Raw genomic sequence first — 24739 nt, forward strand, 5'->3', positions numbered from 1 at the left:
TCACCACTGACTGGGATCGGCATCCGCAAAAGTTGTCCCGGTAGCGATCTGGTCATACCATACCTGCCGCGTCCCCTGAGTCCCCTTCATCTGATCATCATCATGCCATCCATTAGCATACAAGCCAACCCGGAACTGGAACTCCCGATCATCCTCAATCGTCGTATTGATATTATACTCCTCCAAGACTTTCGTCCCGTCGAACCAGATCTTATAGAATCCAGTCCCGTCGGTCTTCCAGCTCGCTTGGATCTCGACTCTGTGCCAGGCACCCGGGGAGACGGTAACGATGTTGGAGAAGGTCTGGATCTTCTGTGCACAAATCGTTCCCTGCTTGACACGGGAGTACAGCTGGTTTCCGACGAGCCAGATCATGCTGGAGGGCATGTAGTCGTCGCAACCCGTGTCAGAGAAGTCGGCGATGAATTGAGCGATATTGTATGACTGAGCGGGGGAGAATTGCCAGTCGTCTTGGAGGCGGAAGGTAAATCCGTAGAAGCCGGTGTCGCCGCGCTTGTACACGTTGTTTTTCACTACCTCCGAGTGGTATCGTCCCGTATAGCTCGAATCGTAGATCTGGGTCATCTTCAAGGCTGTCGTGCCTTTGTAGACAACGTTGGTGACTTGTTGGACGGTGCCCTCGTGTTCTTTATTGGTGGAGTCCCAGCCGGAGGTTGTTCCTGTGTTGCTGAAGGTTTGGGTCGCCTGGGCGCAAAGGCTCAGAGCCAGGAGGCCCATCGTGTAGATTGACTTGTTCATCATCATGAAGGTAACCTCGATGGAGAATGAAAATCAATCAAGATCTCAGGCTTTGCCAAATGATGTGTTGTGGAAATGGATGGACTCTTCTGAAAGTCTGAAGCTTGCCCTTGCCTCTCAGTATTGCCGGGCAGAGATGGGCATTTTATATTTTCTGAGCTCTTATTGAAACGACCTGTTCATAGTTTGCACCACACGGGAAAACAATGCTGCTCCGGAGAAACTTCCAACTGGTCACATCGACCTCGGCATCCTCCAATTGTCTCACTGTGGATGCTCATTAGGCTTCTAATGTTGTATTTGGTGGTGGATAAGCAAATGTGCCACCTCCTGCATATACGAAGGGTTCTTTCATTCTCCGCATATGGCGTTGAATCCTCTAGTCATGCAACGAGTAGTATACTGCAATAGGTGATTATGTTGTAAGACGAATGCTCGCCTTGCATTCCATTATACTAAGCTGAAATAATTATCCTGGAAATAAACTCCAGGGGGCGATCAACCGATCAGTATCGGCAGTTTCTCCCTGTGGATGATCATACATATTAAATTTCCACATAATGGAGATTGTCAGCAGGTCAGCACACATTCTAGTGCGCAGTGGGAATAAAAATCTCCAGCTTAGACTAATCTCGTGACTTTTGAGAATTCTAATACTACATTGTTCATACTATGCGTGTTTGACGCTTTCCAGGGTTGCATTGGTTAGTCCGTTTAAGGTTAATGGTCGCGGAATTACCGCAGGGGAATTACCGCAGGGACCCGTGGCACAAAACTTGGGGGCGGGGAAACAATTATTGGTAAGAAGCAATGTTGCGATTCAACTATGTAGAAGGTGTATGAAACTTACTAAATATGGCTCGCCCTTTTAGGAAATTGGTCTTCATAATATTTCATCTTCATTGTTTCAGGATAATGATCATTGAGGGAAGTCAAGGGGTCTTGGCATCCAATATTAGCGCCACGGATTTGTCCCTGCTGAGTCGGGCTACATGCTTATTAATGACATTTGAAAGTTTTGATAAGCTTACTCCGTTTTACTGAGAGGTTTGGCAAGGAGTTGAATGCCGAAACCCGGCATTTAGTTGGGTGTAGATTATATATGCGACTATACGTACCGTACTGTCTTTGACGGAGGGGATTTCCTATTCTGGTTGCCGCCGCTGTTATGAAGGCGCTCAGACTCAGGCTCGCTGAGTAAATTTCAGTCTGGGCTCAGGCGCACTGAGCAGCTCATTGATATCACGTAATAGATCGGCCACCCTTAACTTAACCAGTGAGCACTCGCTGATCATGATCGTCTGCTCGCTGACACCCCACACTATTGATTACTCAGAGGTCCTTTTTTGACTACCCAGTCGCTTTCTAGAAATGAAAAGCAAGTAAAGAGAGAGAAGTCTCCCGCACCCTGTCCTACGACGTCAAGTTTGAGTTTGAATATTTATCCGATGTCTTATCGGCCTACCGCAATGCGGATGTCAGTCAGGGCTTAAAGGTTTGGGGCTATGGGGAACCAGAGAAAGACAGGAACAAAGGTTTCAAATGTCTTTAACACCAGGAACAATACGTGAAGGGCCATTTATTAGCCTATAGGGCTGGTCGATCATGGTGAATCGTGCGCTTGAGATACAGAGCTCCTGCACTGTATGGGCAAGTATTTAGTACAAGAAGTGAAGTGGCTTCACTGACAGAAATTGTTAGGTTGAGCACTCGTCATGGGAAGTCCCAAGCGCTCTCTCGATCCACACTGGCTTTCAAACTCTGGCAAAATCTTTGAGCTTGAGGAAGATCCATGAGTGTTTGCTCCTGCCTTGCAATGGAGTTTTAGACAACATGATGAATGTAGAATTCAGTGATGAGACCTTTCCAAAGTACATTCAAAACTCTCACCAATATTGTGTTTTCTAGAGCCATGACCTATGCAGGTTATGCTCTGAGTCTAACACTTCGAAGTATTTCTCAAAGATTTGTGCACTCCACTGGCAACCTGTTCCCGCACTGGGTATGGTCAGGCTCTCCGTAATACCTTCGCCTTGCAATGCAGTTGAAACGACTTCTGCTTGACTAACGGGTGCGCTTTGGACTTGGGTGTTCATATCACAGTGATTGGGATCACAGCTACCCACGGGTGACATTGTAAAGACACTGGGCTCCCTCTGCACCAAGCCTCTGGCGTATAAAGCCCGGGAACGTAGGTCTTCGATATTTTTCCAGCGATAGTTGAGACACGTATCGCTGTGGTTCTTCCAATAATCATAGATGTCATCAGCAGCACCCCATGCTAATTCGACGTCATCCCCTGACGGTACTAGAGACATATTGATGAACAGATATGACAGGGCATCCCACTCGAGGTATGTCTGGAAAAGCCAAAGCCATTGTTTCCCCTTTTCATAATGACGCAGCAAGCGAGCACGTTGCAAAATGTTGACACAAGTCTTTCGGAAACTCTGTTGCATGACAAGGTGTTGACTTTGCTTCGTTTGGGGTTTGTTCACTGCGAGTTTGAGCTTGACGAGTATGAGACGAATGGACGCTGCGGTGATAAAGTCCAAAGGAACGCTCTTGTCTAGATGGGATAGATATTCTTCCTCTATTCGGTCTCCGAAGTTGTTGATGGCCACACATCTCTCAGGACCTGATAAGACATCGTAGGCATTCTCTTGACAATATTTATCGGAGAAAACTACGCGTCGTGCAAAATGACTCCCTTCAAATCTCACCAGAGAAAATGACATTTCTGTTCTCCCTGAATATGCTTGAGGCATCTCGCTCATACCAGGGTGGAGACTTGCATCGTTGAAATTAGAAGGAAATCGCGTGGTGAAAGATGTAGTAAGGATTCGTGGATCCGAGCCATTGTCTTCGGCAGTCCGCACATCCAGGACACAGATCTGCCACCATAGCCGACGTCGGATCTCGACTTCGAAAGGGGGCATATCGAACTCCAGGCCATCCCGATGTAGATTGTTTTGGAAAGCCAGCCTGACCGCGAGATCTTTCAAGCGATTGGTATCCGGTCCTCGCTTGTCGAATCTGCCACATACCTGACACAGCAATGGTGAGGTTTTCTTCGGCAGTGATATGGTAAGGAAGACCTACAGTGTATAAGACAAAAGATTGTATAACAGTCATGTCCGATGTGTTAAGAAAGCCAGACTGTTCCAAAGAGTTTTCCAACTCATCGCGGAATCTATTGTTTTATGAGTGAAACACATCACGCAAGGACTTCTAAACATTACCCTTTCAAAGCTGCCCCCTTGGGCTTGTGAAACTCTTCCCAGCATTCCTTATCTGACATTGTAATCACAGAGGTGTAGTATATCGCAAACATTGAAATATGACGAGCCAAATCGAGACGGAATTTGCCCCGCATAAAATTCATAATATCTTGTTGCACGGTCTGTGTATGGATCAATTTCAATACAGGATCAACTCTCTCGAGATAAGTTTGCCACATAAAGAAGATAGTTGTTGGAGGCGGGTGGAGAGACTCTAGGGATCCCGTTGGAGAGACTGTGGATGGTGAATCCGTTCGACTAAATCTCGGACATCGATTGCCTGGATCGTCTTGGAAATTATAAGACGCGCTTAGCCTGTGTGACGCTAAGCCCGTTGACCCCTAATGCCAAATCAGAACCATAAGACTGAAGTCACGTTGAACTGATGAACATACACTACTAATTGTTCTCCCCGCCGATAAAATTTGGTCTCTCGGATGACGTGCTTCGAGCCTATGGGTATCAAATTGGCCAGAGCTTGAGGTTGCGTGGGTCTGTTGCAGAATTTCGGAGATTTGAGAGATCCTACGCTCGAGGGTTTGCAAGGTGTTCTCAATACTATCAATGCGAGCACTTTGGATTTCGTTGCCTAAATTCGAGCTTTCGCCTTTCTCTGAAGCTGACTTTGGTGTTGGGTAGCGGCATTTGATCTTGACCTTCACACAATACGAGCAAGGAATACACTTGTCACACCTGATTTTCCGCCGACGACATTCGAGGCAAGATTTCGTTGCAACCGCGTTGGTCGTTAACATGACTCGTTATCTTTCACAAACACTCAATCTCTGTCGCAGTGATATCAGCCAATCTATTGATAATCGAACAGTATCGGGTGACTGAAAAGATGATTATCAATTGAGTCATGAGTTATTGGAAGACAGTGTGCCCTGGTTGGTCGAATCGGACAATTGGAGGGAAGGGTCCGCATGTATAATGGAGAAGAGTTGAGCTTAGTAAGTACCGTGAACCTCGGATGGCGTTATAGAATAATCTTAGCGTAAGATAAATACAGTAAGCTTCCAGTCATATCACCAAGGAGTTAGCTTGCTAATTGGCTACGGCGGACAAGCGGCCGAGAAAGTCCGCATGCTGCATGTGGTTTGTAACCCCCCGCTCTTTGGACCATTTTTACGTATTTCTGCCGCTTTTATCTGCCAGTTCAAAACATCGTATCTGCCGCTGTTTATTAGCTTAAATACCAGTCGTCTTTATCTACAATCTGCTGTGTCTGGTGAGGCATGGTTAAAGATTAATTCATAGGCGTAAAAAAGGCAAGCTCTAACCAGGCTTCTCGGGCAACCAGAACCACGTAATCTAAGGTCTCTTTAATGTCTGGCTTTAGACCTCGTGTGTTACGTGCCCATCCCGGTTCCAAGCCAACACGTGACCGATCCATAGCTACATAGCCCATAGTTTCGGTCCTTCTGACCTCTCTTTATGTCATGCTTCTTATCACCCATTTTCTGGCTTCGTGCCTTCGTTCCTATCAACGTAACATAATGAGAAAAATTTAAAGGGACACCTCCGCCCTCCGCCCTCCGCCATCATCAGCCCTCGTTTGCATAAAGAAAGTTGACTATTCCTATTTCAGATGCATAATCCTGCCGATTCGTACTTTTAGAACGTTATTATTCGGACATAGTCATTATATTGATTCTTGTCGAATTTGTGGGACTTAAGAGTTAAGTGAAAGAGAAACAATTTAATAAAGCAACTTGATTTGTGTAACCTAGTATAGTTTGCTCTTGCCACCACAGTGCCCCATACCATGAACGCAGGTCATGTCGGAGAATCAAGAGCCTATGTTACAGCCGATTGATGGTATTCTCAACATTGTCCATCTCTAGACCCAGCAATTCATTTGCAAAATATTCGTCCTGCAGATAGCTTGAATGAAGACCAGGCGTGTTACCGAAACAGGTGGCCCGGACCAGTGCAAAAGCGCCGCTGAAATCACCAGCTGTGAGCTTCTTGACAGCCGCACTAACCTGCTCATCCGTGGTGGTATCTTCAGTCGTCCATTTAACCCCAGTCACCTTCTCCAGAGCGGCGACAATATCCCTCTGGGTGGTCTCCACAGACGCGACATACAGATACATGTTGCTAGTCTCCTGTGGATGTTCGAGTACAGATACCACCGACTGGCCTAGCTGGTTTGCGTTGGTCAAAGTGAACTTTTTGTGACCGCCATCCCAGATCGTAGCAGTGTGATTGGAAAGGTCGAATTCCAAGAAGCCATTACGAAGCCCCTGGTGGTAAAATAAGAGTTAGAAATCGGACACCAGCTCTGCAAGATATTATATCATTTACCCAATCGAACAATCCAGAGGTGGCAATGCCAGTCCAAGTCAAACCTGAGACTTCCTTTTCTTTCAGATACTTGATCAGGTCATTCTTCTGCCCAAATAATGGCAGCAACTGTAGCACGGCCTCACTCTGGCTATCGGCTGAAAATTCCGAGGGGATGAAACGTTTGACTCCAGCGTGGATGGCTGCATCCACGAGCGCTTTCTGTTCATTGAAACCGGTGGCTCCCACTGCCGAGATCACGGCATCTTGTCCCTGTAAGACATCCCTCAGAGCGCTATCTGAGAAGTCTGTCTTCAGAACCGTGACTCCTGGGGGGAAGATAGCCTCACTGGTCTTGCGGGAAATGACCGTTATGGTAAATTTGTTCGAAGCAACCAGACTGTCAAATATGATTTTGCCAATGTTTCCGCTAGCCTTAAGATATATCAGCTTATACCGAAGACCGAATTGTTAGATAATTGTCAAGCCGTTCTTACACCGACGATTGCGACGTTCTTCAGGATAGTTGCCATTGTGAATGTTTATTTGGCAGTCAGGCTTGTCTCTGGTGATTTGGTTCTCTGGCTTCAAGATTTCTTATTGATATTCCACATAGGTAGGATTGAAGACAAAGTCATATTTATACATTCGACTGGCAGCATCATCGTTGTCTTCCCACGGTAGTTAGAGGTAACGCTTGCTTGCGGTGGATTCTTGGTGATATGATTGGTGAAAGCGGATATACTGACCGTTTCCCGCTGTAGCCAATCGGTGAATGTCAAGTAAAGCAATCAGGTTGCTCTTCGTTGCCCACCGTCGGATAAGCCTTGCTCAGGTAGTCGCAACCTTGACTGATTGCTTAGAAATGCCGGGTTCGATTTCTGATTGGAATGATGATGGTCGACCATGATACACGCCACGATACCTGCAATATGCAGAGGAAAATACAATCTGATGTGCCTTGTCTTTCAATTTCTGGTAAATCCTGCCTTGAGTGCCATCGCCGAAAGAGTAATAAGACAAAGCCCTTCCTTGCTTATACTGTGCGATCATAGCCACTATATTCAAATAGTGATAACTCCAACCATTCCATAACAAGCTATGTGCTCGATCTTCGGGCTAGTACAGGAAGGCGACTTCAAGGCCTATATCAAGACTTACTATCTCGAGACCCTTATGTGCATCATGCGCGTTTTTTCATTCCTCTTCAGCCACAATATTACTTCTATGGCAGAGATACTCAGAGCGAGTGCATCCGGTGCTGAAAATCATCGGCGCACCAAGCGTTCAGCGCCAAATTATCGCGTGCTTTTGAGAGCGAAAATACAACAACTTGCTGATTTACTGATCTGATCACTGCGACTAAGGCCGTGCTCGGATCTACTCAGTAAAAGCGGCGAGGGGGTGAGCACTAATCTGGAAAGGAAACGACGAACAGTTAAAGGGAATCCGATACATACGTTCGGATGTTCAGGGTTGCGTAAATTGTAGATTTGTAACACTAACCATCTTAACATGATGCCTCTGGTCGTACAAACACATTCAAAGTAGACTTTCGTGAATTGACAATTTATGGCGTAAATTGAGCACCATTCCCTTGAGTGATGAGCACCCAATGTGGGTGTCTTCATTCGATGCATGTCCGGCGAGCGGAGTCCCTATCACGTAATAACAAAGCCACGGTGATCGGAAGAAGTCTTTATCCTATATTAGTCATTCAAGCACGCATCATCACGCTGGGACCCACTTCTAGAATAGGCAGTCATTCCACCGGAATCCCAAGATACTTTAAGGAAAGTCGATCCGAAAAGACGAAGGGAACTATATAAACCCACCATTATTCTGGAAATTTTATTTTCTTATATCCAATTTCAAAAATCAGAAGACTCTCTTAATTAAAACCAATTGATCACTTTAGTCCCGGCCTCAACCACCAAACATCCATTCGCTCAACAAGAAACCGGAATCATGTCTGAGAATACTGTCACCGTCAATCTTACTCAGATTGCCAAGATGATTGATCACTCCCTTCTCCATCCCACAATGACCGACAATGATGTCCTGGCCGGCCTCGAGATTGCCAGAGACAACAATGTGGCAACCGCCTGCGTCAAGCCATATCACGTTCCTCTTGCGAAGCGAGAGCTCGCCGGAACTGATGTTCGGGTGTGCCCTGTCATCGGATTTCCCCACGGAAACAGCACGACCAACGTCAAAGTGACCGAGGCTATCGCTGCTGCCGAGGCAGGCGGCACTGAAATTGATATGGTGGTCAATGTTGGCAAGGTTCTTGGCGGCGATTGGGACTATGTGACCCAAGAAATCGATGCCATTAATAAAGCTGTAGTGAGCCATGATGCTATTCTCAAAGTTATTTTCGAAAATGACTACCTCCAATCTGAGCATATTATTCAGCTTTGCAGAATCTGCACCAAGCTCAAGGTTGCGTTTGTCAAGACATCAACCGGGTATGGGTTTGTCAAGCAAAGCGATGGCTCCTATAACTATGTCGGTGCAACCATAGACGACATCAAGCTGATGCGGGAGAACTCCGGCCCCGAGGTTCAGATCAAAGCCGCGGGTGGTGTTCGCACGCTTGATGATTTGCTACATGTCATGAGCATTGGCGTCACTCGCATCGGAGCGACAGCAACCGTCGCGATTTTGGATGACGCCAAAAAGAGGGGTATCGGCAGTGAACCCGTGACTGTGACATTTAGACCCATGGCCGAAAAGACAGGCGGATACTAAAGCAAGATCCATATGATTCGCATCTAGCATTATACTAGCAAAAGATTCAACGCCATAATCGTTATTATTCAGTGGTCGTTACAAGGTAGCAATATTTATCCCAGTGTTTATGATCCGGAATCTCCAATTCTTACCCTGAAATGAATCAATGAAGATATATTGCCATTTGGCCTTACGAGTGTTCCGCCAAATTGTTCGACTAATTTAAAAATGGCACCGACAATCGGATAACGTAGCTCGGATCTTCTTACCAGAATATCGATAATCTAACAAGTTTTGCAACCGAGAATATTGTGTAGCAGGCGGCACGACATGATATCGGCCCGGGAGCACCTGATGACCTAACGAGCTGGCGGTGACATTTTGCCGAGATCTTTACATCACTCCAATTGTCAGTATCCATACTATCCTTTTCCCTGTCGGGGCGTTTCGGTGCCCACCAGCGCCATCATCAGAGCCCCTTAAAACTCGGTCTTCTGTATTTCACCTGTCTTGCTCACCTGCACAGTCTCAAGCTCAATGTCAGTATGGCTTTACGGAGCAAACGAACAAAAGTAGGCAGTGCGTGCCAGCGATGTCGACGTCAAAAGCTTAGGGTTAGTCCCTTAATTTATCATCCAAATTGCCACCCGCTACGGTCTAATTGCGACTTAAGTGTGATGTCCAACGCCCGTGCACTCTCTGCGTTCACGCGGGTGTTGAGTGCCAAACAGGTCAAGTGGATCGATTCAGACCCTTCCAGATACCTGTTACTCGTACGCGAAGTAGGCGAAATTGCCAACAGGATACTACAGAGGAAGAGGAAGAGCTTGAGATTGATAGCAATCTCACTGACCAGCCCTGGTCTAGCTCAACAATGTCGCTGGTAGCAGGAGTAAGTGCAAGATTAAAATTCTAAAACCCGCATTCTCACGCTGTGCAGGCCTTTGAACTCGATCGATCTACCACAATAGACACCTCAATAGCTACAGCCATTCCGGGAGGCCAAAAACCGCCAGGATTGGTAAATCCCATGACTAGTAGTAGCCCCAACGCTGGATCCAGGTTAAAGAGGCCATATTCGTCGAATTTGCTCTTACAGGAACTAAGGTCGGCCTCAACAGACTTACTTTCCCTCCTCCCATCGCGAGAAGTAGCGGCATTGCTGATCGACACATACTTCGATCGCGTACATTGGTTCATGCTCATATTCCATCAAGATGATTTCAGGCAGAGATGGCAGACATTATACGACGCATCAGCTGATGGTAATTTTGAAGCTACGCCTAATCTCGGTCTCATCAGTACCTTCCTATTGGTTATCGCCATTGCCTTGCAGTACACTGGAAAGTACAGATCTCAGATATTGGAAAGGAAAGATGTGGATCCTATTTTTTTGAAAGAGAGAATCCTTTCCACCGTTCGGTCCAGATTGTTAGACATCGTTTCAATTGGCTCGCTAGAGGCTGTTCAGACTTGTGTTCTATTAGGCACATATTACCTATACCACGGCAGCCCAAATTTAGCATGGCCAGTCTGTGGATGTGGACTACGTGTTGCACAAGCAATGAATTTACACCGCAAGTTACCCATCAATCAACCAACGTCTGCTGAAATGCAGCGAACTATTGAAACGCGCAAACGCTGTTGGTGGGCTATTTATGAGATCGAAACCTTCTGTTCTATCTCATACGGATACCCCCATGGCATCGTTGATACAGATTGCAATGTGGAGCTCCTAGATCCGCTGATGACGTCTCCTGGTCAGTCACCGGCCATTTATGATGAATTACACCAGTGCCCAGCCAGTCTCTTGTCTTATAAATATCTGATGTCAAAATTGTCTGTTCTGCTCAAGGATGTCTTGAACGATTTATACGGAGTCGGATCGCATCAATCAGGGAGCAGCAAACGACGCCCAGGCTCACTCGATCTCAAAACACTTTTGCACAAAGTGCCCATATTGGATGACCGATTGCAGAAGTGGAAGGCCGAATTACCAGATATTTTACGCCTAAATCCTATTACCCCGACACAATATTCTTCTGTCGAAGTAATGGATTGTGACATTGGTGCATCTGGCCCTGGCTTCGAGAGCCACGTCTATCAGCTTCAAGCTCTGGCTCTTTCGCTAGCGTATGAAAATGCAAGAATCCTCATCCATCGACCACTTCTCACGTACCGAACGCGACCTGGTAGTGATCGCGAACTAGGAAGTCTTCGCGAATCATCTAGAAAGGCGTCCCATCTCTCCTTAGAGGCCTGCCGAGATGCTGCTATGAATACCTCAAACCTTGGAGAATCCCTCATATTTTCGCTTGCGGCGGATACGTATGCTGCCGCATTTATAAGCATCCATACATTTACCGCCGGTGTTATGCTTTGTGTTCTGACCAACATTGACCCCTTGGCCCCAGAGTCTCAGCAGTCTAAAATAGGCCTCCGTCGGCTTTTGAAAATGCAAGCACATTTGAAGTCGAAGTCACGATCGCCCATTTCAGAACAGGGACTTGATATCCTAGAGCGATTGACTCGATTAGTCATGGAGAAAGAATTGAAAGAGATTTTGACTCCCATAAATGCGGTTAGCTCACAGTTTCAGGGAATGGAAGCCCCCGCACTTGGCCATTCCCAGAATTTGGGTGAATGTGAGCCAAAAGACCAACTAGATGAGACGGAGGAAGCTACTCAAGAAGCGGGCTTAGTGGACTTAGTGGAAGACACGACTGTTTCACAGGCGTTATTTGAACTTGACCAAGGTATGGACTAACCGAAGCATCTGGAAAGCCTTTTTAACGTAATACACAGTTCTCTCATGTCACGATTCTAACATGGCCCTTGAGCCATTCTTTCCGGATCTCATTGCGCCCAACAATGGTCTTGCACAAGAACAGGCCTGGATTTGGGGTATGGAAAACTCTACGCAAAGCTTTTGGCAGCCATAACGCGTGGTGGTGGCTTTTCGACTCGGAGTCAATCATGCATTGATTGTTCCTGACAAAGCTTCGCTACATGTGAAAAATGAGGGACAAAAGAGAGATACACTTTGTAGCTAGAGTTATAAAAGTAGAAAGACAAACAAAGCAAAAAAGAGTCGGAATTTGCGTGTCAGCACATCCAGCGCCAGGTAATTTCATATACACTTCAAATGGTTGTTATACGCTAGCAGTTCTCATGATAACTTTAGCTTGCCATCATATGAAAACCGGAACGACATCTGCAGTTCTGGTCAGACGCCTCCTTCCTAGACTTGCCAGCTGGAAGCGGCCATATATTCGGTTTTTGGGCTGACTAGGAGAGGGGGAGCCAGATAGCTAACAAACGAATAAAAACCTGAAATCAACACCAATGCATTGGGATTTGATGCCTTTATTTGCCACCCGAGGCCTTCACGTTGTATAGGAGCTCATCATGTTCTCCATCAACAAATCCAAGAACATTCTCCACCGCATTATCACTGAAAAGCACTGCTTCACTCTCTGCGCTGCGCCGGATCAAGTCCCGACCGCGCTCAAACATTTCCTTTTCATACGAAGATAGGGCCTCTTCCAAGCCCGCTTGCTGGACACTTCCAATATCCAGATCCTTGCCACAAAGCTCACGAAGACAACTACACAGTAGCACAGCGTCATACATGGCGCAATTCACCCCTTCGCCCACAAATGGCGTTGAAAGATGTGCTGCATCTCCGACTAGCGTCACACCCGGAGCCGCATCGCGTTTCCAACCGACTTCTTCTGGCTTCAGATAGTGCAAACTCCAGGCACGGAATGGCCCTTCAGCATTTTCGGCGATAGATTTGAGCTGTGGAGCCCAATTGGCATAGAACTCATTGGAAGACAGCATCAACTGTCGCACAGCTTCGGACTTTTCCATAGCACTGCCATTGCGGTGTTCGTAAAAGTCTTCAGCAACGACGACACCAAAGTACATTCTGTATGTGCCATCAGCCACTTGCTGCAATGCTAAGCTCTTGTTTGGACCCATCGCCATCATCATTCCCGGTCCGGCCAAGTCGTGGGCTGCTTTGTAACTCTCGTTGTTGTGCGAAATCTTGCCTTCGATGTACATCTTCCCGGAATAGACTGGCTGAGCTGTTGAGATCTGCAATTTGCGACCAGAACTTAGAATCAAAATTCTTGTTGATTCTGGGTTGTTTGACTTACCAAAGAACGGACTTTGCTCCAACCCCCGTCAGCCCCAACAATAAGCCTAAACCCAGTGGCCGAGATACCGTTTACAAAATGTATAACGTGACCATTACCCATATCATCGGGACTCTTTGTTTTCTTCCCCTCAATAGAGCGCACACCGTGACCCCACTGGATCTTGTGCGCGGGTATAGAGCTCAGTAGAAGCTGACGTAGCTGCAGGCGATCGATCTCCGGCGCGTCACGGCCCTCACCAAAGCGCCCAACTGTCTCTCCAGAAGATTTGACAATGTGGATGCGCGAGGCATCCCAGCGTGCGTAGACCGTGTTGAATTCATCGAATAAACCCGCTTCCTTGAGTGCCTGCTGACCTGACGGGCCATGGAGATCTAGAGAACCGCCTTGCTGCCACGGGCCCGGTGTGGACGATTCATCACACTCGTAAAGAACATAGTCCTTGAGTCCATTCACCTCAAGGAGGCGTGCGAAGAGAAGGCCACTCGGCCCGGCACCGATGATTGCGATAGAGGGTGACGGATGCATGGCATGCGTATCTGAATAAGAGGAGCAGTGAACAGAATAAGGACATAATAGAGAGAATGTGTGCTTGTAGTCAAGTGGCTTTATATGTATGCGACGTTGTTGATGGGCAACGGAAATTGGTATGATTCGAGCTCCGGGTTCACCCCTTCTGATTGGTCCAGGGTGGAACCTATCCGGAGCACTCTCCGGAGACGACCACTCAGCACCACGCAATCTTTCAGCCTGTCCGGAGCCATTCCATAAACTTTGCCATCTTCACTCAGAGCTCCATAGTATTGCTCACGAAGCCTGCGTCCTTGAGTAACATTATGGAAGCCTCCAATCATTCGGAGACAGCCCACGGGCGCAGCTTTGCTCGTTTCGCCGTAAGTACGGATTGCGGACGATCGGGAATATGCGAAAGCTAACAGTGCTAGTGCGACTTTTGTCGAGTGAAGAAACTCAAGTATTTTGCACCCCTGCATGAGGTGAAGTCAGGTATCAAATTTGGCTAATCATCTGAAAGATGTTCAAGAGAGTTGCCGAAATGCGGTGGTTGCAAGCCGTGGCCAAGTAGCTGCGTTTATTCCCGGGAAGTGTCGTCAGTCAATGCGAATGGGAAAAGACCTCATGTGACTGAGGCCTCTAATAAAGTTACGGAAGTCAGCATTGACACTCGCCTCGAACGCTTGGAGGGCACAATCAATTCTCTGACCAGATCCGTTGACGAGGCCTTGCTTACCTTGTCCGCAACACCCTCGCGAAGAGACTTGAGCAAATTACCGATTGCACCCAACCAGACAATTGTGAATGGAGCAGACAGATCCAATCCGGAGCTATACATCGGTCCATCGCATTCCTTCTCTTTTCTTCAAGAGGCGCCTGCTGGCATTGAGCGTTTACCCCCCCAAGGTGTTGAAGATTCCCGACAGGATGTCATTTCAGAGATTCACAACATGTCATCGAATCTGACATCAGCAAAATTGCCAGTATCAAAAAAGGATTCAATCAGTTTTCATATTCCTTCGAAATCCGTAGGATATGCCCTCCTTAGCAGTGAGCTCATTCCCATCCCTTAACCAATTATTGTTGTTAGGTAATCCCACTAACTTCAGACTCGTCGCCCTAGAGTTTTTGGACTATTCTCAGGTTGGTGAGCCATTCTTTCGGTTCCCATCGGACGAAATTCTCAGGCAGATCGTTTTCGAACCTGAAAAGGTCCGGGAAAAAGCTTGGATTGTTTCCTTCAATTATGTCTTACTTGCCGCCATATCTACAGAGCATGATGAGCATGAAGACAAACTCCGGAACAATTTCCAACTGGCACTTAATGATAGCCAGATATTCCTCGAACCATCTTTGGCTAATGTGCAGGCTTTGGCCTTGCTCGCTGTTCACGGCGAAGACTTCGCTGCACCCAACATATCATGGATGCTGTTAAGTCATGCATGTCGCCAGGCGGAAGCTTTGGGTTTGCATGCTAAGAATAGCAAGGATACGTTCGATGAATGGCAGCACAAGCTGTGTTTATTTTGGATGCTTTTCACAATGGACAAATCTTGTGCGCTGGCATTTGGTCGGTCTGCCTTCTTGCCATTATTCATGTGCCGACATGTTCCGCTGCCGGAGAAAGAGTTTATGCGGAAGTTCAGCCCCCATGACACGAAGGACTTCGGTAGTGAGCAGCGGAATTCTCAAAATTCTGTTTTCGGCGCCGTCATGTTCCAAAATACCATTGAGCTGGCAAAGTTGACGAGCGATGTCTTAGATGCTCTGGGTGTGGGGAGCTCGGATCAATCCAAGGATGAAACGCGGGCAAAATTGGAGAGGTGGTTCTCAACCACGAATATGGTAAGATTTACACTGTCTTGGCTAATCTTGAAATTGGAAACCTAATGCATAAATCTAGATCTTGACGCAAGCCTTGGAGAATGAGCGAGTATCAGCAGACACAGATCAGATCCATGAAATGGAACTGGGAATCAACAGTACCAAATTTCAATACTTGCACATTCTAACTCTATTACTAAGGGGGGATATGTCTTCAGATCTCCGCCTATCTTGTGCTCGTGAAGCGATTTCCTTACTCCCCTTTTTGGTATCGAATTGGGGCTCAGTATATAACGGAGTTGTCTGGTATGAGAAAGCTTTCCTTTTTTAGACCCTGCTAACCGCAAAGATGACACAGGCAACTTCTCTATTATCCCTTTGCCCCTTTCTTCGTCATTTTCGAGAACATAGTGCACCGTTCTAGCCAATCCCTCAAACATGAGGACGATTTGCGTTTACTGGCTGTTGCCGTGGATTACTTTGCCGAGATGAGGTCCCAAATGCGGCTTCTCGCCGATTTATGCTCTAAACTTCAACATACTGCGGCTGTTTTCCTCCATCTGGCTCAATCTCTTAACCGCCATTGCAAGTCCACAAAGCCAGCCCGCAACGTAGTGCCCATATCCCAGCAGCAGACGGTTGCAGAGCCTGAAGAGCAGACCACACATTCATGGGATGATTATGTCGATATTGATATGAGTGATGATGAACTCACGACCTACCTGAGTTGCTTGCCAGTTGACATGGAAGCCACGTCACGAATGCTTGAAAATGAGCTTCAATTTCCACAATCTCATCATGGGGATCACGGGGAGAAAAGCAGTCCAACGTACTTTCAAAAGCCAATCTCGGACTGTACGTTTGGTTGGTTCTTATGGGACGACTATTATCGCAGTTCCAACATGAGGTCTGAATGATGTTTCACCCAGCAACCACTGAGAGCTTTGCCTAGGGGCGGGCGTACATCAAGGAAAACCAGATCAGCTAGGGGCCACGACATTAAATAAGATTATTGAATAAATTTCCTGCATTGCGCTTAACCTCGCTGTAGATCCCTGTTTCTCTGATTACTCGTCCCTCTTCAAGATACAGCTAGTGTTATCACGCTTACCTATTCCCTGTCCATTAATCTTACTGTCATCATTCCTCTAGACAAGAACAAAACCTAGTTATGTTACGAGAGAAATATCAGGATGAAATTACTGAATAACAATTAGCATTATGCGACCACGCTATCAAAGTCATAATAATTTAAATGAGAAGAATGGTCCAAACTGCATTTTCCGTTGCGAGTCTCTCCGCACTTTCCCCGTGGTTGCCTTTTCCGATCTTCCCGGTTTATGATGTCCCCGGTCTATACCCGCGAGCATAGACATTCACTGTAGCTGTTATATTTAATGATGAAAGTGGAAGCAGCGTCGGAGATACAGGGGGTCGATTAAGGCTTTTTAAGCGCAGGATCCTGATCCCCAACAGTATGCCTATGTGGCCTATGACTATGGTCGGGCCAAATGTCTTTCCAGATGATGTATCTGAGGTGCTATAAATACCCAGTTATACCCCATGTTGTGCTGTGCAGCGAAATTCAGAACAAGAATTCAACTAATTTTCCCTTCACTCACCAACCTAAGTCTGGTGATGCAAGCTGATTAATCTCTTCGGGGAGAGGGCGGATAGTCATCCCGGGCGATGGATAAGGCCAGGGCCCACACCAGTCAAGAATCATTGATCCTCGTTGCCAGGCATGTCTTCCATCCAATCAGCAAAGATCAATTAGTTCGGGGTAGATTCCCCCCATGCCGTAGTGCAGAACAAACCCATAGTGATCGCGATGACCTGGGGCTGTCCGCAAATCGTGCCATCGGCTCCCTCGGCACTCTTCCGCCTTCAAACTTGGTAGTTTGTAGCGGTCATTTCGAACTCCATTGCTCGCTCAATATAAATTTCCGGTGTTTTCACGTTTCTACCCACCTTTACCGTTCCAGTCCGAACATTCATTGCAACTATACCACAGCAGCCAGCCAAAAAGCATCACAATGACGAATTCTTTCCCTTACAATACCTACTTCGTAACGGAGGAAGATCTGCAATACGTTCCACCGTATATGAAGGATACTGGAGAGACACCACAAGAATTGAAGTGCCCGATCAAAGGTTGCTGGCCAAAGTGGCTAGCTGGTGAATTTGTGCGGTAAGAGCCTCGCAATAAACTCCCCCTCACTTGCTCTAAATCTAACTGTCCTATTGTGGTGAAGTGTCGGTGGATCAAAATTTGTCGTTCCTCTTTCTGAGGATGGATCCAAGCCTGCTGCGGTTCTGCAGCACTTTTTCGATGGTTTGGGCTCTCTACACAGATTCCGGTTTGCAGATGGCCAAGTTCATTACACCAGTCGCTCTAACACCGATGGTGTTGCTCGCAATGCAAAACGTGACGGCATTGTCCGCACCCATATGTTCGGCCCTAATGCCAATACACCCCTAAGGGATGCGCAGGATCCATGCTCTAAATTGCTGGGTGAATCGGTAATAAATTGCGGTGCACTTTGATGGATAAACCTGTGTTGACTGTAATCCATTTCAGCAATCACTCTATCTGCCTCCTGGCCACCTGGGTCCAGATGAACTCAACATTCAAGTTATGCCCCGACGAGGAATGCATCTACCAAAAGATGAAAATCCACTGTCGCGTGGAAGTACAGCTTCTAAGCCTGACGAAGAAGAGGTAATAGCAAAACCGAACCTTCGACCGGCTTCACACCAGAACACTACTATGAAAAGGACATTAGGCTAATTGTGAACTCAAATGATCTGCAGATTCTTGTCCATACAGACTATAATTATTTGCAGGTCTGTGATTCGAAGACCTTGGAACCAAAGCGTCTTTTGACCTACGCAGATATTGATCCTCAGCTATCTGGATTTCGAATTTGCGCTCACCCGCCAAAGGATCGGAAGCGGGGGTTGACGTTCAACTATATCATATCCGAGGAGGGAAAGATGTCTGTGTTTGCACTATCCTATACAAGTAAACCAGCTTCTTTGGTCTGGAATACCGTTCTGCCTTGCCAGCCTTGCTACATCCATTCTCTTGCCATCACCGACAAATACGTCATTTTCATTCGCAACGTGAGCTTGTTTCATCTCTTTGACTTGGTATCTCTGAAGTACATAGCTGACATAGCACCTGCACAGCCACTTCATATGGATGTAAGTGATATGGGAAAGCCCGTCATGGACATGCTCGAGTTCGAGCCAGAATCCAAAACGCTTTTTTTCGTGCTTGATAAAGAGGATGGAAAACTGTCAGTATTACCTTCTCGTTTCCTTTTGCCCTCTCGTCAACCTCTTTCTCTAACTGTAAACAGTGTACGAACATTTGCAGCCCCAAACTTCATGTTTTTCCACTCCGTGAACGGATATGATTACGTCTGCCCCAAGACCGGACGTACCAACATCCATGTCGATTTGTGTAGCTACGACTGTGACTACTGCCCATATCGGGAGTACACTTTGAGCAATACTCTCGACCCTGTGAGACCATTCCAAGAAGGTACACTAGTGCGCTATGAGTTGGCCGGTGTTGACGGCGAAATGTCGTCGAAAGATCATACAGGGAGGGCTACAATCGCACAAGCATTCCGTAATTTCCCCATGGAGCTTCCCCGCATCAACAAGGGGTATTCAACAAATCCATCATATCGGTATGTTTATGCCACGGGTGGCAACGGCGGTCCGTCACCGGGGACGTTGGTTCCTGTTGGTCGGCTTGGCAAGAACCTGAAATGTGTGCAAGGCGCATTTTTCAGCCGAATTGCCAAAGCCGATTGGCAAACAGGCAAGACCCAGGTCTGGCAGCCTGAGGATGGTGAGAGCTGTCCTTGTGAGCCTGTGTTTATCGCGCGCCCGGGGGCTGTCGAGGAAGATGACGGAATTGTCCTCACCATCATTGTTAACCGAGATGGAACACAGAGCATCCTCATTGCTCTTGATGGAAGAACTATGAAGGAGGTTGCCAGGGCGATGATGCCTCAAGTATATGGCTTAGGTCCCCACGGTAGCTTCATAGAGCAGAAGTCGATGTACCCTTAGAAAGGTCACATCTCCTTGACTTCAAGAGGACTAAGGTCGAAAGCATGAATTCTCATAGCTATATGGAATCAAAGGGGATGATAGTCTTCCATCAGCTTGGAAGGTCCTTTTTTGTCCTTGCCTTTTGTATTAGCGATATGAAGGCTATTCGGACAGATGTGATTTTAGGCTGGTGAAATATAGAGTACAATTTACGTTTCACAACCGAGATCCCGTCAATAAAGTGATATATTTGTAGAATTTCATGAATCATAACATATTCTCCATGTTCGGAAAACAATTAAGCGGACGGTAAGAAGCATTAATAAACAGCAAAGTCATACCAGGCATGATCTATCGCACGATTATATAGAAACAGGTTCTAAGGCAAGGCCCCGGGGGAATTCTGGTTTCTTAAGAGACCCAGCTGAGATGAAGTACCGGCCGCTCCATCAATGCATTGCAAGGTTATACCGCTACAAAGCATATTACTGGACTAGAAAATAGTGATTCTTTAGCCTCATCTCAACGATAGAGGTCATGGACTGTCTCAGATGTTAGTTCAGACTTTCCCGGTAGCTCTCCACAGGCCGCTGTTTGCAGATTTCCTCCTTGGGAAACCAGCTTCCATGTAGTCCATACGGCACTCGCTGAGGCAGCAAAACCCGAGCGATCAAGTCTTGCATTCCCTTTGCATCAATGACCCATAGCTCACTACGGGCATTATCCAATGCATTTCCCTCCACGTCGAGTTGGGATTCGTCAAAAACGAAGGTCAAAAGCCATCCATCATCTTCTGACGTTCCTTCATTCCGAGGAACGAAACTACATTCTTGTGCATACCATCCATCAGGGATCTGGAATACTTTGATAGGATCATTTGGATCTTTCAGATCCAGGATTTCCTGAACGGACCGGTCATCCACACAGCCGGTCACAGGAACAGGTGGCTGTCCAAGACCCTTCTTAATCAGAGAACTGACATCCAGCTTCACTAAACAATCAATTTTGGTCGCTCGTCCAAGTGCCGCAGTAAATGTGCCTTTCGATAAAGAACAGCCGTAGACAAACTGGGTTGCAGACATTGTGAGGTGTTTGGGAACATGCGAAAATTCAAAAGGTATAGCGGAAAGTGCCCACTGATGGTTGATTGTATTCGAAAATTGATTCAAACCAAATTGAGTATAGTATAGTCGACATTCCTCTTCACCAACATGGCAAGGTACCGGTGGGGAGATGTTTCCTGCGGTGAAAATCATTGCAGGACTGGTCATACGACACACAAGCATGTTCACAGCTGTAACAGCACCCGAAAGCGTATCCACTTCATCCCAGGTGTTGACCGAGTGGAATATACAGCAAGCTTTGGTTTCAAACCACCGTACTCGATGTGGACTTCGCCTTGGAAACACGCCGAAGCGTGTACGTCCCTCAGATTCATAAGCGACTACTGGCTTATTGTAAAGAAGATTCATTGGATCAAGCGAAAGGGGAATGTCAATAATGATTGTATGCGTGCGAGATACACCAAAATCGTGCATCATCTTAGGAGATTGAATTCCTGGGACAGGCATGTTCAGAATGGGAGTTGCAGGCCCTGATGTTCTGTTCTTCATTTTCGAGGTCGGAATAATCGAGTAGTGGACAAAGGGTGCGATGAATGTCGAATGGAAAAGCATTAGTTCTTGCGTATGCGGATCTCTCCGGGGCTATATTATTTAGTCAAGAGATTTAGATAGCAGGTAAGAACTGGGCTTACATGTGCAGTAGTCCATTCTTTCAAAAAGCCGCATATACCGGGTCCCCCAATCCCAGGTGAAGGAGCCGATTTCAGCGGCTCGCCCTCCGCTTTCCAGCCACTGAACCATCCAACCGTTTCAAGGCTGGGTAAAGAAACCCTCATTGGCGGTCCACTTTCACATGTGGCTAGAACACGCCCATCGTGATAAATGACATTGGTGTTGGCTACACTTATCTTCGTTATTGCGCTTGAAGGGTTTTTGAGACAGGACCGCAGAATGAAAAAGAGCGTTCGACATATTACGAAGAAAATCCAACCCAAAGTCGCCTTTGGGTTGATCAACGTTGCAATGCTGGGCAATATTGGGATGCGCAGTTCGGGACATGCTTCGGCAGCCAAAAAAACATCTGTCAAGACGTATCGATTTACGTATTGAGGTTGGATGCCGAACTTCTCGTCTGCCTTGAAAAAGACACCACTGAGCATGCCGTCTCCATCGAACCAGTGAAAATCTCGTGCTAAATCATTGTTTGTCACCGGATTGCCCCCGTTGCGGACGTACTGACCGCCAACGAGGTCTTCTGGAATGTCTCCGATGTAATCACAAGATGCAGCAGATTTTATGCTGTGTATAGGGGCGAAATTGCCTTTCAGATACCTAGCAAAGGGCATCATAAGTTAGCTTAATCAAAAAAATAAGCGTCTTGTACACATACGGGTGCGTTTGTGGTTTCTTCGTCCTACAACTATTTGATCTATCCATCATAATTCCCAACTTATGGACTAAGGCTAGCCACAATCTGCAAAGATCTCGTGGGCTTTCAGAAATACAGATTTTCAACCATATCTTATCGCCTTTTAGTGTCCACTATGGTCGAATCGGTAACGAAGGAGTTCCGTTTGCTTTCGGCTTGTCCCCCGCCTATTTTAAGTATAATTTATTTATTCGCAAGGCCCATGACGTGACAAGCTATTAAGTCATCTATCTCTCTTGTCAATTTTCATGTATTCTTCCAGAAGCGGTGGTGATATTCAGCGGACAGAAAGTATGACAGGCCGTGATCTGCAACGCGTTCCTCCTTCAAGGAAAGTATACGAGATCAATTACAAGAATCCTTCTGCGAAGATAGTCATCATCTCACAGGGCTTGAGGTATGATGTAGCAGTACAGATACTACGCATTGAGTTTTCATAAGAGTGGCAAAATTGGTGAAATGTTGGAAGTGGATCAACGCCTCTTAGCCAGATAGGTGACTATGCAGCCGTCGGCTAGCGTCCAAGGTTTTAGTGCATTACAAGGCCAAAGACTGGTATCAATCATCAATTCCACACAGGCACCGATAAACGGTCACTATTAGGAGGATGCCGTACACAGGACCTCCTAGGAGATCCAGAATTCCGTAGAAGAGACCTTCTCCGTTGGGAGAAATAACATTGCCTCCCTCACTTAACCCCCAGGAAATACCATAGCCACACCAGAGGATAGCCATATCAATGCCGCACAAGATGTACATCCGCTTCATTAATGTCCCTTTCAGCGAGGCTAGCCGGTACCCTGTGTGCGTAAGCAAAATGGTAATACCGGCACATGCGACGCCCCCGTAGAAGCTGATTCAGGTCAGCAAAAACTCAAAATCAGAAGAGTCCCATACTTACTAGTACGCCCACTTATATGTGCTCGGAATGACCGCTCCAAAAAAGCCTGTTGCCATCACGATGAAGATGAGGAAGACATCAAGCAAAATTACTTCAATGGAAGCGGACACCAGGAGGAAAAGTTCTGTCATCGATAAAGGAGTGGAGATGAGCCTGGTTGTTGGTCAGCGTTGTACTTAGTCTTCCAGAACGTTCAAGCTTGCCATGTCACGTAACGAATCCAAAACACCTGGCGAGTGGGATTGCTGCCCAAAATGGCTCTCGAATCATTACGCACAAACTCCACTTCTACTGCCACCCAGCCAAGATCAGCAGCCATGGCACAATAACCCATGGACAAGGTATAGCAAGCCAATGCTGAGAGATAACAAAATACTGGCAGGTTTTTATTTCGCGTCATGACACCCAATGCCAGGAATAAGAACCCAGTAATGGCAAATATAGCTGTGAGTACCCAGAACCTAGCTTATTGTTAGACACTATGAATGCAATTGAATTTTGACCAACCATGTTTGTCCCCAATACGTCACCGCAATGTCCGGTCGCTCAATTTGAGTCGTGGTAGCGCGGCTCAGAAATGACAGCATGGTACCGTTTTGACTTTGGAAAGGCAAAGTCGACAGAGACAGCAAATTGAACTTCACCACTAAGTAAAGAGCAGAATCGAGGAACCACAGTGAGGTTGCATTATTTGAATTTATATGCGCATGTCACACCGAGGGAACATGACCTAGACGACTTAGGATAGCTTTGGTTCAACCTTTCACAGAAATAATTTAGATTACTCACCGCTAGTGTCTCATGACATATCGCTCAGCGGGGTTATTAGCACTGGTGGCTTTTGTGTTCAATTACCCAGGCTCTCGTCAAACGCAGCCTAGCGATATTACCGAACGAGACTGTAAAGCTACGTATCTTTATGACCTTGTATTAGGTTATACGGGGTTGAAATTACATTGTAATACATACAGATGTTCGTAGCTCAGCGGTGGGAGCAAATTTGTCCTATCAAGACCTACCACAACCCGTCCTTCACACGTTTAAATCTCCCAAAAACAATACCCCCCTCCTCCCCCCAATATCAACTTTATCTCCTGGAAATACTCGCAGAAGAGTGTTCTATCTCCAAGCTTTTGAAGTCGTCAATACATTTGAGTCTTTGAATCGTTCCCCTACATTTGAAGAGAGTCAGAGATTATGGGCAAGTCTTGGAGTCAAAGTGCCTGGATACCAACTCCGCCTATAACGGAGGATAATATCTGCGATCAGAGTGGAAAGGTAATAGCCTGCCATCTGAAGCCCGAACGATAAAATATCTCTTGCATCGGGAGCTTACCGTAATCAGGTGTTCATAATTACAGGAGGCAATGCTGGTGTCGGTCTACAGCTAGTTAAGATACTGTACAGAGCGAACGCTAATATTTATATGGCTGGCCGGTCAGAGAAACGCGTTACTGAGGCAATTGAAGTCGTATGTGCAGCGATGCCCGACTCCAAGGGCAGTCTTTTATGGTTGCCCTTGGACCTTGCCGACCTGCGCTCGATAAAGGGAGCAGTAGAGAATTTCCTTACTAAAGAGACAAGACTGGATGTGCTTTGGGATAATGCTGGTGTCATGTTTCCATCTGGAACAGTCAAAACAGAGCAAGTTGGTTTTTCTATCACTGATTGGGCGGCTGAATGAGTGCTTACTGATGTTACCAACTCTTAAT

The 24739-nt window shown here is 46.6% G+C and overlaps 11 protein-coding genes across 11 annotated transcripts; 5 read left to right on the top strand and 6 right to left on the bottom strand.

Annotated features, from left to right (window-relative positions):
- Nucleotides 1–738, bottom strand: N7503_003296 (polysaccharide lyase family 20 protein; the record flags this gene model as incomplete). Its single annotated transcript, XM_057062843.1, has 1 exon — nucleotides 1–738. One exon carries the CDS (start codon nucleotides 736–738, stop codon nucleotides 1–3), a length of 738 nt encoding a protein of 245 aa, XP_056923758.1.
- Nucleotides 739–2663: 1925 nt separating this feature from the next.
- On the bottom strand, nucleotides 2664–4060 carry N7503_003297 (transcription factor domain-containing protein; the record flags this gene model as incomplete). The annotated part of the gene is made up of 3 exons (XM_057062844.1): nucleotides 2664–3806; nucleotides 3862–3952; nucleotides 4002–4060. The coding sequence occupies 3 exons, from the start codon at nucleotides 4058–4060 to the stop codon at nucleotides 2664–2666; spliced, it is 1293 nt and encodes a 430-aa protein (XP_056923759.1).
- A 1785-nt stretch (nucleotides 4061–5845) lies between these two features.
- On the bottom strand, nucleotides 5846–6862 carry N7503_003298 (aromatic alcohol reductase; the record flags this gene model as incomplete). Its single annotated transcript, XM_057062845.1, has 3 exons — nucleotides 5846–6289; nucleotides 6351–6764; nucleotides 6827–6862. The coding sequence occupies 3 exons, from the start codon at nucleotides 6860–6862 to the stop codon at nucleotides 5846–5848; spliced, it is 894 nt and encodes a 297-aa protein (XP_056923760.1).
- Nucleotides 6863–8297: 1435 nt separating this feature from the next.
- Nucleotides 8298–9080, top strand: N7503_003299 (2-deoxyribose-5-phosphate aldolase; the record flags this gene model as incomplete). Its single annotated transcript, XM_057062846.1, has 1 exon — nucleotides 8298–9080. One exon carries the CDS (start codon nucleotides 8298–8300, stop codon nucleotides 9078–9080), a length of 783 nt encoding a protein of 260 aa, XP_056923761.1.
- Nucleotides 9081–10674: 1594 nt separating this feature from the next.
- On the top strand, nucleotides 10675–11829 carry N7503_003300 (transcription factor domain-containing protein; the record flags this gene model as incomplete). The annotated part of the gene is made up of 1 exon (XM_057062847.1): nucleotides 10675–11829. The coding sequence occupies one exon, from the start codon at nucleotides 10675–10677 to the stop codon at nucleotides 11827–11829; it is 1155 nt and encodes a 384-aa protein (XP_056923762.1).
- A 599-nt stretch (nucleotides 11830–12428) lies between these two features.
- Nucleotides 12429–13753, bottom strand: N7503_003301 (FAD-dependent oxidoreductase; the record flags this gene model as incomplete). The annotated part of the gene is made up of 2 exons (XM_057062848.1): nucleotides 12429–13163; nucleotides 13226–13753. 2 exons carry the CDS (start codon nucleotides 13751–13753, stop codon nucleotides 12429–12431), a joined length of 1263 nt encoding a protein of 420 aa, XP_056923763.1.
- Nucleotides 13754–14061: 308 nt separating this feature from the next.
- On the top strand, nucleotides 14062–16479 carry N7503_003302 (Zn(II)2Cys6 transcription factor; the record flags this gene model as incomplete). The annotated part of the gene is made up of 6 exons (XM_057062849.1): nucleotides 14062–14118; nucleotides 14170–14198; nucleotides 14259–14788; nucleotides 14862–15583; nucleotides 15642–15868; nucleotides 15921–16479. The coding sequence occupies 6 exons, from the start codon at nucleotides 14062–14064 to the stop codon at nucleotides 16477–16479; spliced, it is 2124 nt and encodes a 707-aa protein (XP_056923764.1).
- A 1119-nt stretch (nucleotides 16480–17598) lies between these two features.
- N7503_003303 (carotenoid oxygenase family protein) lies at nucleotides 17599–19651 on the top strand (the record flags this gene model as incomplete). The annotated part of the gene is made up of 5 exons (XM_057062850.1): nucleotides 17599–17753; nucleotides 17818–18085; nucleotides 18377–18688; nucleotides 18755–18864; nucleotides 18928–19651. 5 exons carry the CDS (start codon nucleotides 17599–17601, stop codon nucleotides 19649–19651), a joined length of 1569 nt encoding a protein of 522 aa, XP_056923765.1.
- Nucleotides 19652–20187: 536 nt separating this feature from the next.
- N7503_003304 (carotenoid oxygenase family protein) lies at nucleotides 20188–22046 on the bottom strand (the record flags this gene model as incomplete). The annotated part of the gene is made up of 2 exons (XM_057062851.1): nucleotides 20188–21339; nucleotides 21390–22046. 2 exons carry the CDS (start codon nucleotides 22044–22046, stop codon nucleotides 20188–20190), a joined length of 1809 nt encoding a protein of 602 aa, XP_056923766.1.
- Nucleotides 22047–22684: 638 nt separating this feature from the next.
- Nucleotides 22685–23158, bottom strand: N7503_003305 (uncharacterized protein; the record flags this gene model as incomplete). Its single annotated transcript, XM_057062852.1, has 2 exons — nucleotides 22685–22979; nucleotides 23028–23158. 2 exons carry the CDS (start codon nucleotides 23156–23158, stop codon nucleotides 22685–22687), a joined length of 426 nt encoding a protein of 141 aa, XP_056923767.1.
- A 1295-nt stretch (nucleotides 23159–24453) lies between these two features.
- N7503_003306 (short chain dehydrogenase reductase) lies at nucleotides 24454–24711 on the top strand (the record flags this gene model as incomplete). Its single annotated transcript, XM_057062853.1, has 1 exon — nucleotides 24454–24711. One exon carries the CDS (start codon nucleotides 24454–24456, stop codon nucleotides 24709–24711), a length of 258 nt encoding a protein of 85 aa, XP_056923768.1.
- Between the last annotated feature and the right edge of the window lie 28 nt (nucleotides 24712–24739).

This window comes from Penicillium pulvis (genome assembly GCF_028828015.1).
Source record: "Penicillium pulvis strain IBT 33274 chromosome Unknown contig_1_segment0_segment0, whole genome shotgun sequence".
NCBI lineage: Eukaryota > Fungi > Ascomycota > Eurotiomycetes > Eurotiales > Aspergillaceae > Penicillium > Penicillium pulvis.